General features: G+C 46.1%; 1 protein-coding gene across 2 annotated transcripts in view; it reads right to left on the bottom strand.

The window, feature by feature from the left end:
- The window catches only part of LOC142563689 (uncharacterized), an 83,326-nt gene extending 79,133 nt beyond the window's left edge, over window positions 1-4,193 (bottom strand). For both annotated transcript variants that reach the window (XM_075674295.1, XM_075674288.1), the window contains exon 1: window positions 4,044-4,193. In XM_075674295.1, coding sequence (XP_075530410.1) covers window positions 4,044-4,142 — 99 coding nt within the window. In that variant the 5' untranslated portion in view covers window positions 4,143-4,193. The remainder of the gene's footprint in view (window positions 1-4,043) is intronic.
- Window positions 4,194-14,274: the final 10,081 nt, after the last annotated feature.

The raw sequence follows: 14,274 nt of genomic DNA, 5'->3' as shown, positions 1-14,274 counted from the left end.
AAGCACGGAAGACGGCGCGCTTCCTCCCCGCTTTCCTCGCTTGCGTGCGCGAGATTGAGCCTTGATCGCCTGCTCAGCCTCGCACGCTTTCACTCGTACGTACAGCATACAGCGCGCGACGACGATTTTATCGCCCTTGGACTTTTTACGGAACCTCACGGCGACTGTAGAAATGCGCATGCAGTGTCCATATAATCGCTATTGCAATAAAACTACACAACAGCGAAGCGAAACATGTATGCAGTAGTCGTTGCTGTCCTGGAAAGCAAAACAAATTTATTCAACTTTACCAAGGAACTGCAAATGCATCGTTATATTGCTCACCGAGTAATGAAATCTTGCTCCTATATAGCGCGCATACCGCCGCCCTTCGCTCATGTCACTGAAGTGCATAACAATGCCGTCAGAGCTGCAGTGCGATGCGCCGGTGTCGTGCGGGCATATATCCAAAGCAAGTTCTCTAACCAATTTTATATCCGCTGCGCATTTGCGTTGTGCTGCCTCGTAAAACAATGGTGTGAGTTAATTATAGGTGTTAGCCGAGAAATATGGGCTGTTAATTGAAGCGCTGGAAGTCTTCACCGCTGTGTCCTGCTGAAATTAGTTTGTCAAGCCACGCACACACGAGCGAGCTTGAACTGTTCGGTGTGCCGTGCCGGTCACTGCCAACTATAGCCGTCATTATCGCTAATAATAGAACAAACTAAGATTTATTATCTACTTGAGTTTATTCAGCTTTCGCTTGGTGCGAATGAGCGTGACTAGAACAGAAATTTAACGACTGGGCTTTTTACCCACCGTGGTTGCTCAGTGGCTATGGTGTTGGGCTGCTGAGCACGAGGTCGCGGGATCGAATCTCGGCCACGGCGGCTGCATTTCGGTGGGGGCGAAAACACCTGTGTGCTTAGATTTAGGTGCACATTAAAGAACCCCAGGAGGTCGAAATTTCCGGAGTCCTCCACTACGGCGTGCTCATAATCAGAAAGTGGTTTTGGCACGTAAAACCCCATAATTTAACTGGGCTTTCCTGCAGCACCTGCAGCCTAGCGGGCCCTTCCAAGCAAAACGTAGTATGAGTGTTCACTTGATCATCAGGGTATTTCACTGCGACTACACGCACAAAGTACATGGTTAACATAACGTGTTTTCTGTCATCTGGTCGCGGGACTAATCGTCGACTGCGGCAGCAGCATTCCGATGGGGGCGTAATGTTAAAGCTCTCGTGTAGCGAGCTTTGGTGTTCCAGTTAATGAACCTGAGGCAAATTAAAATGAAACTCTGGGGTTTATGTGCCAAAATCACGATATCATTTTGAGGCACGCCGTAGTTGGGGGACTTCGGATTAATTTTGACCACTTTAACCTGCACCTAAACTAAGTACACGAGCGTTTTTGCATTTCGCCCCCATTGAAATACGGCCGGAAATCGATCCCGTGACCTCGTACTTAGCAGCGCAACGCCACAGCTCCTTAGCCACCGTGGTGGGTGACCCTGAGGCAGTCAAAATTAGTCTGGAACGCTTCACCACGCTGTGTCTCATAGCCCTTATGTAATTTTGTGACGTTCAATCAATCAGTCAATCAATCAATAAATCAATCAATCAATCAATCAATCAATCAATCAATCAATCAATCAATCAATCAATCAATCAAATGGCCTAATATGACACGTAAAATATTACAAGCAAATAAATGAAATTGCACGTATGCGTTATTGTAGTGCCATAACCGGAACTACACAGTGCCGCGTGACACCATGTTGGACTTGAGTGCAAGTCTTGTATCCTCCTTCTATCCTTGTTTATTGCGCTTAGCTTGCACTGTGTTAAACTTCAGAGACCATATTGGACAGAATGCCCTAAGGGCGCAGAGGCCCGTGGCTCGTGAGCTTTGTTAAACTTCAACTTCTTCCAAGAGTTAACGACTCTGCCGTCGAAGAAGACGACGTGTGCGTCGCACAAATCAGTAAAGGAAAACGAAACGAAATTGGTTGTGCAGAAACGCGCTCAGTCAACACCGCCGAGGCCAACTTGTTGGCTCAGTGGTTTGTGCTACTCAAGAACGGAATCCTCAGCGCAATACCTACCTTCGTGGCCTCTTACAAAGACCAATAATGTGTCCTCATATTTAAGAATGGATAGAATGCTAATTTCTTTTTTGATCGGTCTGTGAATGATCGTGGCTGACCGAGCTTTGGAACTACAAAAACGGTTTCGTCGTAAAGGCTAGATACTGCCCACTGCCTTTCTCTAGTGAGACTTCCTGTGAACCTTCTTGGTAGCCACCCCACGTCAGTCACCTTAACTCGACGATGCAAGGCAGGTGCTGACCGTCCGGTGCGCTGACGACAGCTGACTCAGCAGCTGAAAATCTCACTGTTACAAACAAGTTGAGAAACGTTCGGTGAAATCACGTGCGTTCGAGTTTTTTAGGGACGCTTAAAGCCAGCCGACAGTAAAGCTGACTCTGTTCTTGCCTCATTTGCTGTCTGGGTCTGCATATTTCTGCGAAATGGACAATCCCATGGCGGGTTTTAATCTTTGCCGTACTAGGGGACAGTGCCACCTTCGAACTTTTGCAAGCACAGCATTTCAGTAAAAATCATGATTCGTAAATGCCTTCCAATGAGAGCGAGATTCTGTTTAATGACGCCAGGTGCTGTATTTTGGATTTTTTTTTCGTTTTTCATTGTTTTTTGCCCTTCCTCATTGGCTCGCATGAAGCCGCGTCCTTGATATCGCCGTTATGAACCGTTTGGCGTTTCAGATGACACGCAATTATTATAATCGGAGGAAAAGAATCCTTACAAAATATGGCTCCAGGAGAGGTTTGCCCGAAGACAAACCAATCGTGATGTAGATGAAAAACGCTGGCCTATAAAATGACGCGCACACACAAACAAAGCACACCGCACACTCGCAACATGCACAAATAACCAGTCCCTAAGCTCATAATAACGCGTTCAGCCATCATATTCCGTTTTGAATTATTTCGTAACGTCTTACCAATCCGACAGTGCAGGCCCACTTTTTTCAGTACATATGGTCGGCAGTGGTAAACATGAACATAATTAGTACTTATTAAACGCACAACATGATTTTGGTCATGTTGTACGTTCAATAATTCATTAATTAGAAGCGCGTGAAGCGCAGACAACGGATTCGAAAATATCCGTGCTTCCATAAGACGTGGGCTCGTGTTCGCGAAACATATCTTACGTAAAGCATTTCCTCGCTAACGGCAGCTCGGGAACCCAACACTCAGGATAGCGATTGGCGTGAGAACGAGGCCGTCGCAATGGCGACAGCCAAACGCGGACGGCACTTAGGCGGGATAATTCTTGCGAGTACGAGTACTGTGCCTTCGAACGGCTTAGTCAACGTAACCGTGCACTGGTGCAATAAGTGAATTATGTGACGTTACTTAAGTCCGAAACATGGTCTGCCATTCACCTTTTTCTGCAGCTTAAAAACTTTCTCCGCTATACGTCGTCAGTCGAAGCCGACCTTTGCGAAGGCGTGTGAAAGCGCTCATTCAGAATGCTGGCAAATAAGTATAACAAGAATGAAATAGCACCTACAGTCGCACCGTAATGCGGCTAAAGGTATAATCTTGGCGAGCGCCTGGTTCTAGGCCATAATCGCGAAAGCATTAAGAGGGTAATATTCCCCCCGACAAGACTTCTGGCGAGAAAGTCCGTGCTTGACGGCAACGCACGTCCATCGCACAGCGCCTTCGGGCAGGAGGAAACACGTCACAGGAGGCGAGCACGTGCGTCTCTCCTGTAGGCCAAACATGCCGCTCTTTTACTCAGCCCCGTTTAACGCGCGGGCTCCGTCAACTCCAATCAAGGGCTCATCGCGAGGGCCCGTGCGCGAGGCGTCATTGGCCCATCTGCGGCATTTGCGTCCGGGTGCCTGCAACACGCGCCCGATGCGCGGTGACAAAACACACCCGGAGGGGGCGCACAAGCGACACTGTCGCAACTCTGGCGACAAGAGGGCAATCGTGTCGCCCGTGACTGCACACACGGCTGCTGCTCACCCCGTTTCCGAACACGACGAGCGCTAAGGCGGCGCCCAGGCTGCAGCAGGACACAGCCGCGAGCACAAGGCAACGTCGCGCGATGCCGCCGGACGCCATGCTCGCCGCACCGCTGCGATGCCTCGCTCCGCGCGCAGCTCGCTCGACTGATGCCGCCCACCTCCCTTCACCCCACGGTGCGCGCGTAGCAGCGCGAGCCAAGGAGCGAGAAGGAAAAGTTCTACAATGAAAGGGAGACCTGACAACGCCAGCTCGTCACCTGACTTCCCAGAATATCTCGCTGGCCGTTTCGCTTTCCGTTTTGCTAGGTGTAACTTTGGCGCTTTCTAAGTTTAAGACGAGCCTTTTTTTTTTCAAAATAGACTCCCAGTTTTACTGCAGAAGCGCGTGCCCCAACAGCCCGTTGAGACCTCTGGCCTTCGGAGGCCGCGCTATGCCGAAGTGACCTGGATTGTACCTTATTCACGTCACACTGGACGAGGTTTCGCCGCGCTTTATCGTGTTTTACTTTTTGTAAAAGTGCAACAAAAGAAAATGTAGGTGCATTTTTTTTTCTATAACGCCGTTGTGTCAATTCTTGCATGCATTTGCGTGCTCTAGTGCTCGCGTATAGAAGCCCATTTCCTCTTCAAGAAAATGTCCGTATTGTAGTTGTAGCTTGTCTCAGAGGCGCACAGAATCTTTTTGCTCTGCTTCACAAGGAAAGAGGGCAAACATAGAGCCGTTTTCTCGTCCTCAAAAGTGCTCATTAAAAAAAGAAAAATTTTTAGTTATTTTGTTAAAATTAGGTTCAGTGTGGGTGGAAGGAACTCATAAACATGCAAATTTACCTGGGCGTTTCTGTGAAAACTGGATTCATCTGTGCACATGATGTTGCTAAAAAAGTCCAGTGGCTCATCGGTTTTTGTGAGGACCCAATTCGAGAAATCTAGACGATTCTACAGGCCCCTATCTTCCAAGCATTGGTTCTGGTTAAAGTGGTACGGGTGAAAGGCCGCCGTTCAGAATCCTCCAAACTGATCACTTGGAAATTGGTACCTGGGCGGCCACGTACCCGCACGCTAGCATGAGGGTTTGAGGCCATAAATGCTCGAACGTAGGCTAGGACTCAAAGATGGAGTCCTACGCCGCTGTTTTTTGAAGCTGCCGGTTTGTCTCAGGTTTTCATCATTTCTGATGATAGTCGACGTGTTTGGTCTAACGCCACACTTCCGTGACTGTTATATATTAGTGGCCTCCCTCTTGTTGTCATTTGCAGCTCCCAAGGCAAGGATCATTTTTACCTTCTGCTCATTGGAGAAAGACATGGCGACTGGGACGGAACGAAACGCACCTTTAAATATTTGCACTGACGTTGTCAATTCGCTTTTGGGGTGATAGGTCTTGTGGCAAAAAGAAAGAACCATCAGAGCACTTTATCTACGCTAAGGCAGCAGCTGTCACAGCTTGTTTCGAACTAACACCAAATGCGACGTGTTACTTCGGCCGAGGCGCGGCAGATAAGGCACTAGCTCGATCACGATGTCTTACAGCGAAGCTGTATATGGCTAGCCGATTCGTCCGTCCGTGCGTCTGTCGCCTGTACGCCGAGAATTCCTCCGGCGCAACCCCGTGCTAATGCACGAAAAAAAAAAGCGATAGAGAGGTGCGCGATTGGCTGCGCCAGTAACGTCGTCGCTCTCCGTCGCAGCCAAGCGGGTTTCTTAAGAAAGCGCTGTTTTATGCACTGAAGCACAAAAGCAACTGGTACACCAATGCATTTCGATGGATACTTTGAAAATTAATATCTCGGAACTGGTTATGTCCATAGACTTCGTTCCAAGTGGATACGTCGTGTCAACTCAGCCGCTGTAATTCGTATATTTACATAAGTGGCGTAATGTAATTAATAGAAAATTAATTAGCGTAATTACTTTATTTATTCAATTGAACATTTTGATTTCTCGTTGAAGTAATGGCCGCCTCAACGAGTAATTTAGACCCAGAGTTAGAATCGTGCTATCTGCCGTAGGCAATATTTAAAAAATTTGGCGCCGCTAAAAGAAAAAAAGAACACACCCTGTTTAATGCAGAATTTGTAGATTCTCACGGCTTCGTAGCGCCCTGTGAGGCTATCAAATGCGTTTTTGCAATGTTATTTTCGTGACGTTAGAGGAGCCCGTGTAAACAAACCCTGCGGCAAGAAGCCACGCTCCATTTATTGCCAGTTTTTTAGCGGATCAGCTTAATATAGGATATAGTTAGTGATTTGTTGCGCGTTCGAGGAATTCTGGCACCATAGTGTCGTTGCAGGGTCGGCAGCTTTCTAATAGAGTAAAATAAGCATGTCTCAAAAATTTTGTACGTGGGTACTCCGCTGAAGTTGCTCGTTGTCGACATTTCCCTGTAACAAATACATATGCCTCATTTAAACCTCAACTAAGCATGCATTAAGTGTTTATTTTTGTAAAGGAAATGAAAGAATGCGCCGAGTTCTAAGAGAACACGTACTACAATTTCGCAAAAGGGAGCAGTCGCAACTAACGCACATTTAGAGATACTTCCTGATGCCATAAGAGAGATAGAAAGGATGCTAGAAAGGTAGGAAGGTTAACCAAAAAGTAGTTCTGATTAGCTACCCTGCAGGGGGTGGTGGTGGGGAGAAATCATAGGATAAAAAAGAGAGAGCGCAATATAGACGTAGAGAGAGAGAGAGACGAGCACACAATTGACATCTAATATACATATATATATATATATATATATATATATATATATATATATATATATATATATATATATATATATATATATATATATATATAGAGAGAGAGAGAGAGAGAGAGAGAGAGAGAGAGAGAGAGAGAATCCAAATAAGTAACACGTAGTAAGAGCACTCAACGAATGTATGATATTTGAACTAAGGTGCGTAGCCATCGCAAAAATGCAAAGAATAAAAAATTAATTTTAACAAAGAGTAAGTTAAAGTTCTTGATGCCGCAAAAAAGAAAACCAAGCTTGTGCGACTTTCCAGAATCGCAGCTCAAGTTCCGACGAAAATGTTTTTTTGGATCAGTTGCATTACCAACTTCAGTGGCCCGCATAATTCAACGACACACTTTAAACCATTGCTCGCATATGACGCTTTCAAACTTGGACAATATAGTTAGCCAAGGCCGTACTTCACTCACGCATCTTTACCTTCGCATGCGCATAATCCCCGTATTCTTCGTCCATTTTCATGAAATTTGATCTCGCTGACATCTTGTTGTTTTTGCAGTACAGCAAGCTAAATTGTACGTCGATTCTTAAAACGAAATTACATTGTTATGGAGGGCTTGCATAAGGTAATTTGCTGTATACGCTCTAATAAGCCCACCCACGTTCAATTTTGACAGATCGTTCATGATCTTCCCTCTATTTCCACGAAATTTAAAGAAGGTGGCTCGTTGCGTTCACTAAGGAAACTGCGGGCGCCTCCTATAACACTTAAAATTTGAAAAGGAAATACGAGGGTTCAGTATTATATACGAGCTCATAATTAATCCAGAAACGTCAAAATTTCATCACAGATCACACTTAACATGTTCCCCATTTTCAACACATTAACTCATTGTGACGTAAACTTCTCTCGCTGCACTGCGAAACATGGCGTTTAATGGCCGTATAACGCTTTCGAGCACTTTCTCAAGGAATCTCTTGCAAAAGCCTGACTTTATTCACAGATGTTTAACTTCGCATGCCCGTAGGCCATGATGTTCCCCACATGTTCACCAAACTTGATCTCAGTGGCAGTGATAGATCTTCGAGGACAGCACGCTAAATTCTGCGCAGATTCTTAAAAGGCACTTATGTTCCAGAGCTCTTCCATGCGCAGCGTACTGCAAAGGGCATAATTAACCCACACAATTTGAACTTCGCCTGCACACCACGCATACCATATGCCCCTAATTTTCAGCAAATACGAACAAGGTGGCTCGTTTAGTACACAGATGACACAGGGGAAACTCACTATCAACCTCGTGGGATGCATCAAAATACGGAAAAATAAAACAGGCTTCAGTAATTATTTACAAAACTCATAACTAAGCCAAAAAATTTAAACTTTCCACCACTAATTCCCGCTAACACGACTGTTACTTTCACTGAATGTGAACTCGGTGTCATGGGCAGTTCTCCCTAGAGATTGAGAAACAGTGCACATCACGCATTGAAGGCCTCCTATTTCCTTGAAATATATAGTGTCTTTGCGGCATGTCGACTTCTTTCGGGCTAGTAGGTAACCTTCCTGCGTGGTCCATAAGAGACGCTTGTAAAGCTCTGACGCTTGCAAGTAATTTACTGCAGAGGCAGTAAATAACCTACACAGTTCAAACTTTCTGTAATGGTCATCCATAGCATGGCTCTCCTATTTTCTGTGAATATACGTATAATCGCTGCGATTTCTTGGTTCTCCCAGGGCAGCGGATAAACTTTGTAAGCGTTTCGAATACTGCCTCTATAAACAAGTAGAAAACAAGAATTTAGCAAGTTTTATTTTTTCCTTAACGTTCTTAACGCCCTAAAGCCCCATTTCCTCTAAATGTAAACTTGGTGACTGATGTTGTTCTTTCAGGACACCCTAAAAACATGTATATAACGTTTCCGAGTGCATAAAAAGGAGATAAGTCTGTATGGCGGACAGTGAGCGGAACTCGGTAAACATCGTGTGACATATTTAGTGAAATGGACTGCTGGGCTAGCAGTGTATACATGCTCATAGCTACAACTGAGAACGAAAACAAGACGGGATGAGAGAGACAACTGGACAGACACATCTTCTTGCGCGAGGACAAACTTGGACTCTGAAGTGGCAGTGTTCATAGATGCATGAAACAGCACAATGCATTGTTATTGATACGTGGTGTAAGAAATACCCTGCGGGATTTTTTTATGAACCTTTCATCGATGAAGTTTTTCGGTGAAGGAGTGAAAAAGATCAATATCGTGCATCGTACATGAGTGTCTACTTAACGGAATTTTGCAACAAAATGTAGAAACTTTTTCGTCGACTACGCTGGGCACTGCGTTTGACTACACGATTCGCATTTCAGATAAAGCTGATTGCGCGGCCTCCTCGTCTAGAATGCGTGATCAGCCAACCGGAAGCAGGTACCTCTCGCGTGATGTCAAGCTACTCGCCCTGTTCCCAGCACAGGCGAATCGTGTTACAGACTGCAGCGTGGAGAAGTTGTGGATAACTATTTTGTAGCCGAGACCTGCCAATGGCCTCGAGAGGGCCTTGTTATGCATCTGGATCTGAGTTTTTTAGCGCTAACAAGACTGGATACAAGAAGACACACAGGACACACACGGCCCTAACTTCCAATAACTTCCAGTCTTACTCGCGCTAAAAAACTCAGATCAAGATCCCACTCCAACAAGCCCACATTACTACTCTGGTCAATCTTGTTATGCAGCCCGAGACCCTGCATTCCCTGTGGACTCCCTGTGTCTACCCATTCGTAGCGAATAAGTCTCGACATTTCTTAGCGCTAGCGCGTTGAGGGAGAAGGATAAACGTGCTGGGAAAAGCAAGGAGGTTACCCGGAGAGGATTCTGGTTTGCTATCCTGCATTGGGGGAAGGGTAAGGGAAATTGAAAGACGGAAGGAATAGCGGAGAGAAAACGCATATGCATGAAAAATAAAGGACGTTGGGAACGTCCATGAGAACTAGAGTTTCTCTAATAGGCCACTCGAGCGCTAAAAAATTCAAGAGTGCCTTGGCTGTCTTGTGGTATGACGACTGTATAGTTGAATTTGTACTTGCAGCAACGACATGAGAAATGGTGTCGTCAGACGAAGGCTAGCTCCTGCCTCTTTACCCGAACTCCTATGTAATCTTATCTACTGTCTGTCGCGAAGAAGGGCAACCCACTGCGACCTACCGGAGCGTGTTTCAGGTTTTGCGGCGACGCTACAGTCGCCAGCACCGACCTGATCTGGTAAGTAGAGAAACCAGGCGGTGGTGGTCACGGCAGTGAAGGGAGGGAGTGATGGAAAAAAAGTGAGGGAAAGGCTGGGAGGTCAACCAGACGCACGTACGGATTTCTACCCTACGCAGTGGAAAGGGGGTTACGGGATGAAAAGAAAGAAAAGAGAAAACACTGAGAGTGTATCCTTGTCCGGAGGTGCACATAGAAACTGCAGTCGCTCACTGAGCGACTGTAGTTGGAGGGCTGGAAGTGGCGTTGGTAGTGGCAGCTACAGGGGCGATTAACCTGGCGATCTAGACCAGCTGCTGCTCCGCCGCCTCTTGCAGTGGCCGCTACATCGCATGCAAGGGCATCCAAAAGAGGAACGTGCACTGGTGACTGCTACTCTGCCACAAGGCATTACGCCCAGCCGTGCAGCAGCCTTCATGGGCTACCGGCGGCACCGGTATCTGGTACAGACGGTATATTCTCCTGCGTAGTGATTGCGCGGTATGATATTGCGGTTTCTGACACACGAAGTGAGGAACATGCACTTTAAAAAGAGCACTCTTTCAATTGACGCTACTATAATATGATTTAAAGCACTTCGATAGGACATTAGTAAGAGTGTTCTGACTAATTTTAGCGGTTGCAGTCGGAAAAACATAAACACATCAGTGAAAAATATGGAGCACACTCACAAAAGCAGTATGGAAGACGTTCGTTAATATATTGCTCTCAAAACAGTTGAGTTACAGCATCCCGTCATTCTTCCCAAGGGAACACGTTGCATTTCACGGATGTAGTTTTTTCGAGACGCCAACCAACAGCGTTTTTTACCCCTCACAGTGGCCTTGTAGATGGGGTTCTGCTGCTGGACGCAAGGTCATGCGTTCGATGCCCAGCCGCAGCGGCCATAGTTCGATTGTGACAAGTGCAAAAATTCTCGTATTCTAACAAATTTAGGTGCACGTTAAAGAAAGCCCCGGTGGCGTGGGCAGACGCAATGTCTTGTGAAATCTCCCTCGCAGCATCATTATCTTTATTATTATGATTACATTCATGTTATTTATTTATTTATTTATTTATTTATTTATTTATTTATTTATTTGCTGTAGAACACAGAGAAACAATGTCGCCAAGGTCTCTCCACCTCACTATATCCACAGTTCCTTCAGTGCTAAAGAAACTGCTGTCTGGCTTCTGTCGTTTACTTCCTAGCAAGGGCCCCGGATAACTGCGCTTGATTTGGATTGCACCGCAATATTTGGGAGCCTCTATAACTATGAGGCGGTGAGTTCTTTGATGGACTATGTATCAGCTTCGAAAGCGAGACTCAGCATGCACGCTGACTGTTGCACTCATCGAGCGACGTGAGGCACTTGCTGCCGGGCGCCGAAAGCGCGCGCCTACGCAGCTGCTTATTCCAGGTGTACCGAAAATTGTGGTAGTGCCTTTCCATATAGGAGCCCCCACGCTGCATTTTCTCGCTGCGCTGGCTTGTAAAGGGATAACGGTACAACTGCTCACGTTCGGTAAAGCTCTTACCGCCGTATTCAGAAATGCGCCTTAACTTGAAGCCCTTGCTTGACCAGATCAAAATAACGCCTGACGTGAACGCGCCGAAGGAAATGCAATGAGCGTCTTGAGTACGTTTACGCCACGCGTCATCTAGATCAAGTCAAGCGTGGGCTTCAAGTGCTTCAAGGGGAGGTTCAAGCTATATATATATATATATATATATATATATATATATATATATATATATATATATATATATATATATATATATATATATATATATATATATATATATATATATATATATATAAAGGACGAAGCCCGCATGTACAAAAGAAAAAGAATTACAGGGTCGCTTAAGATCTCTCTCAAGAGGTGAAAGGCGAAACCTACTCATCCTCCTGTCTTTCTCTTCTGTCTTTTAGTCATTACTGCTCACTACTAAGCATTCTTAGTCATTTGTAATCAATTGTGGTCATTACAAGCCGTCGTTAGACATGTTGGTCATATTGTAGTCATTAGTAGTCATTACAAGTCATTTCAGTCATTACTGGTCATTACTGAGCATTTTTAGTCATTTCTAACCAATTGTAGTTACAAGTCGTATAAAGACGGGGACAGGCGGAAGAGAACACATAAACGAACACATACCGCCCGTGTTGTTTATATGTTCTCTTCCGCCTGTCCCCGTCTTTATTTGCGGTCAATATGATATGCAGATAATCTCTTACACGTCTTTTGGTGTTGAACATAGGTTACTAGATGAATAACGTTGTCGATAGAACTTCGGTGACGTCGAAAGCCAGTCAAGGCGTCTGGGTAGATTTCGTAATGTTCAAGGTACCACTCAAGTCTGGTAAGGATCATTCGCTCCATTACCTCCCCAACGAAACTTGCCAGCGCAATTGGTCGGTATGAAGTAATATCTAATGGAGATTTGCCAGGCTTAAGAAGCGGTATCAGGCGGCTGATCTTCCAATCTTGAGGAACTTTGCCGTTCTGCCAGTACTCGTTATATATATTGAGGAGCGCACTTCGTGCCCGTTCACCAAGGTGGCATAGCATACAGGTAAGATATGTCATCCGGACCAGGCGACGACAACGGATTACAAAGGGAGAGCGCCGCGTCAAGCTCTATCGATGGTCAAAGCATACCTTATGTCAGGACGCACCGATTCTTAAGCGTAATCATTGATCGTGACCTTTGCTGGAGTCCTCATGTGGCCTACCTAAAGAAGCGCCTGACGGATATCTCTAATGTGTTTAAGTTTCTTGGGGGAAATGTCTGGGGTACTTCAGTACATGCAATGATGCAACTGTACAGGACGCTCTTTCTTGGATATTTGCGATACAGCTTGCTTGTGCTGACCAACAGCTGCAGAAGTAATATCCGTACACTCGAAAGAGTCCAGGCTCAGGCACTTAGGGTGTGTCTTGGATTGCCGCGGTGCTCGTCAACGGCTGAAACAATTGCGATTGCACACGATTGCCCAGCCAAGACCCATATAGTCATGGAAGCGCTCAGAGCACACGTAAGATACCTTGCTCGAGCCCCTGTCCATCATCTAGCCTCACTGCCAGTGGATCGGCCACATGCCTCCTTTTGTGAAACAGTCCTGCTCTATAGTGCATACGTTCCAACAGGTTATACAGCTCCAGCGAGAGTTCCGTTTCCCCCATGGTGCTTGGCTCAGGCAAAAGTTCGACTAATGGTACCAGGAATACGAACAAAAGCCCAACTCTCGTCTCCAGCACTGAAGAAGCTTTCACTGCTCCTGATGTACGAGACATACAACGAGCATCATCATCTATGTATTATACTGATGCTTCAACCACGGTGAATGGGTCGGCAGGATCGGTGATCTTTCCTGCAACAAGCTCCACCATAAGGATTCAACTATCTCACCAGACTACATCGACTGCCGCGGAGCTCGCTGCTATTCTTTGTGCACTTCGTGTAATTTCTGATTAACTACACCAGAAATGGAGTGTGTTCAGTGACTCCAAGGCTGCTCTTCATTGTTTGGTTTCTGCCTTACGCCGCGGACTCCACGAACAACTAGTTCTAGAAATCAGACTGCTGCTTCCCCACCTCGTCGAGCAAGGACACGACATCACGTTACAGTGGTTTCCAAGCCACTGTGGCATAATGGGCAATGAACATGCCGACACAGCAGCACGATCTGCACATTTGGAGGGCTTGCAAGACTCTGTTCCATTCTCTAGAACAGACGCTGCCATGAAAATTCGTGTGCTTGCAAATGAAGCCATCAGAACTTTATGGAACACACCAAGCTTGAAGCACACACGTCTACACCGACTGGACCCGTCCCTTCGTCTTCGACCCCCATCTGGTCTCTCTCGACTCGAAGCAGCAGTACTTTGCCGACTGTGGCTTGGTGTCGCTTACACAAGATCTCTCGCATTCCGAGTCGGTATGGACGAGAGCACGGCTTGCAGTCACTGCGGCGGCGAGGAGACAATAGAACATGTACTTTGCCAGTGTCCTCGATACAGCGCGCACCGTCTGTCACTAGCGACCGCGTTGGCACGCCTTGACGACAGGCCACTTTCAGAACAGCCAGTCTTGGAATGCCGACATGAACTGTCGTAGCAGCGAAAGTCGGTCAAGGCTTTGTTGACCTTTCTACGTTGCAGTCGCCTATTAAAAAGACTATAATGATCCCATTCCGTCCCTTTTCATTTTTTTCATGCTTTTATTTTTTGCCATGCTCTTCTTCTCGTCTTCACCTTTTCCTTCCCCTAGTGCAGGGTA

This window comes from Dermacentor variabilis, chromosome 1 (assembly GCF_050947875.1).
Source record: "Dermacentor variabilis isolate Ectoservices chromosome 1, ASM5094787v1, whole genome shotgun sequence".
Taxonomy (NCBI): Eukaryota; Metazoa; Arthropoda; class Arachnida; order Ixodida; family Ixodidae; genus Dermacentor; species Dermacentor variabilis.
Note: the sequence above shows the minus strand (reverse complement) of the source record. Positions and strands in the feature narration are given on the sequence as shown.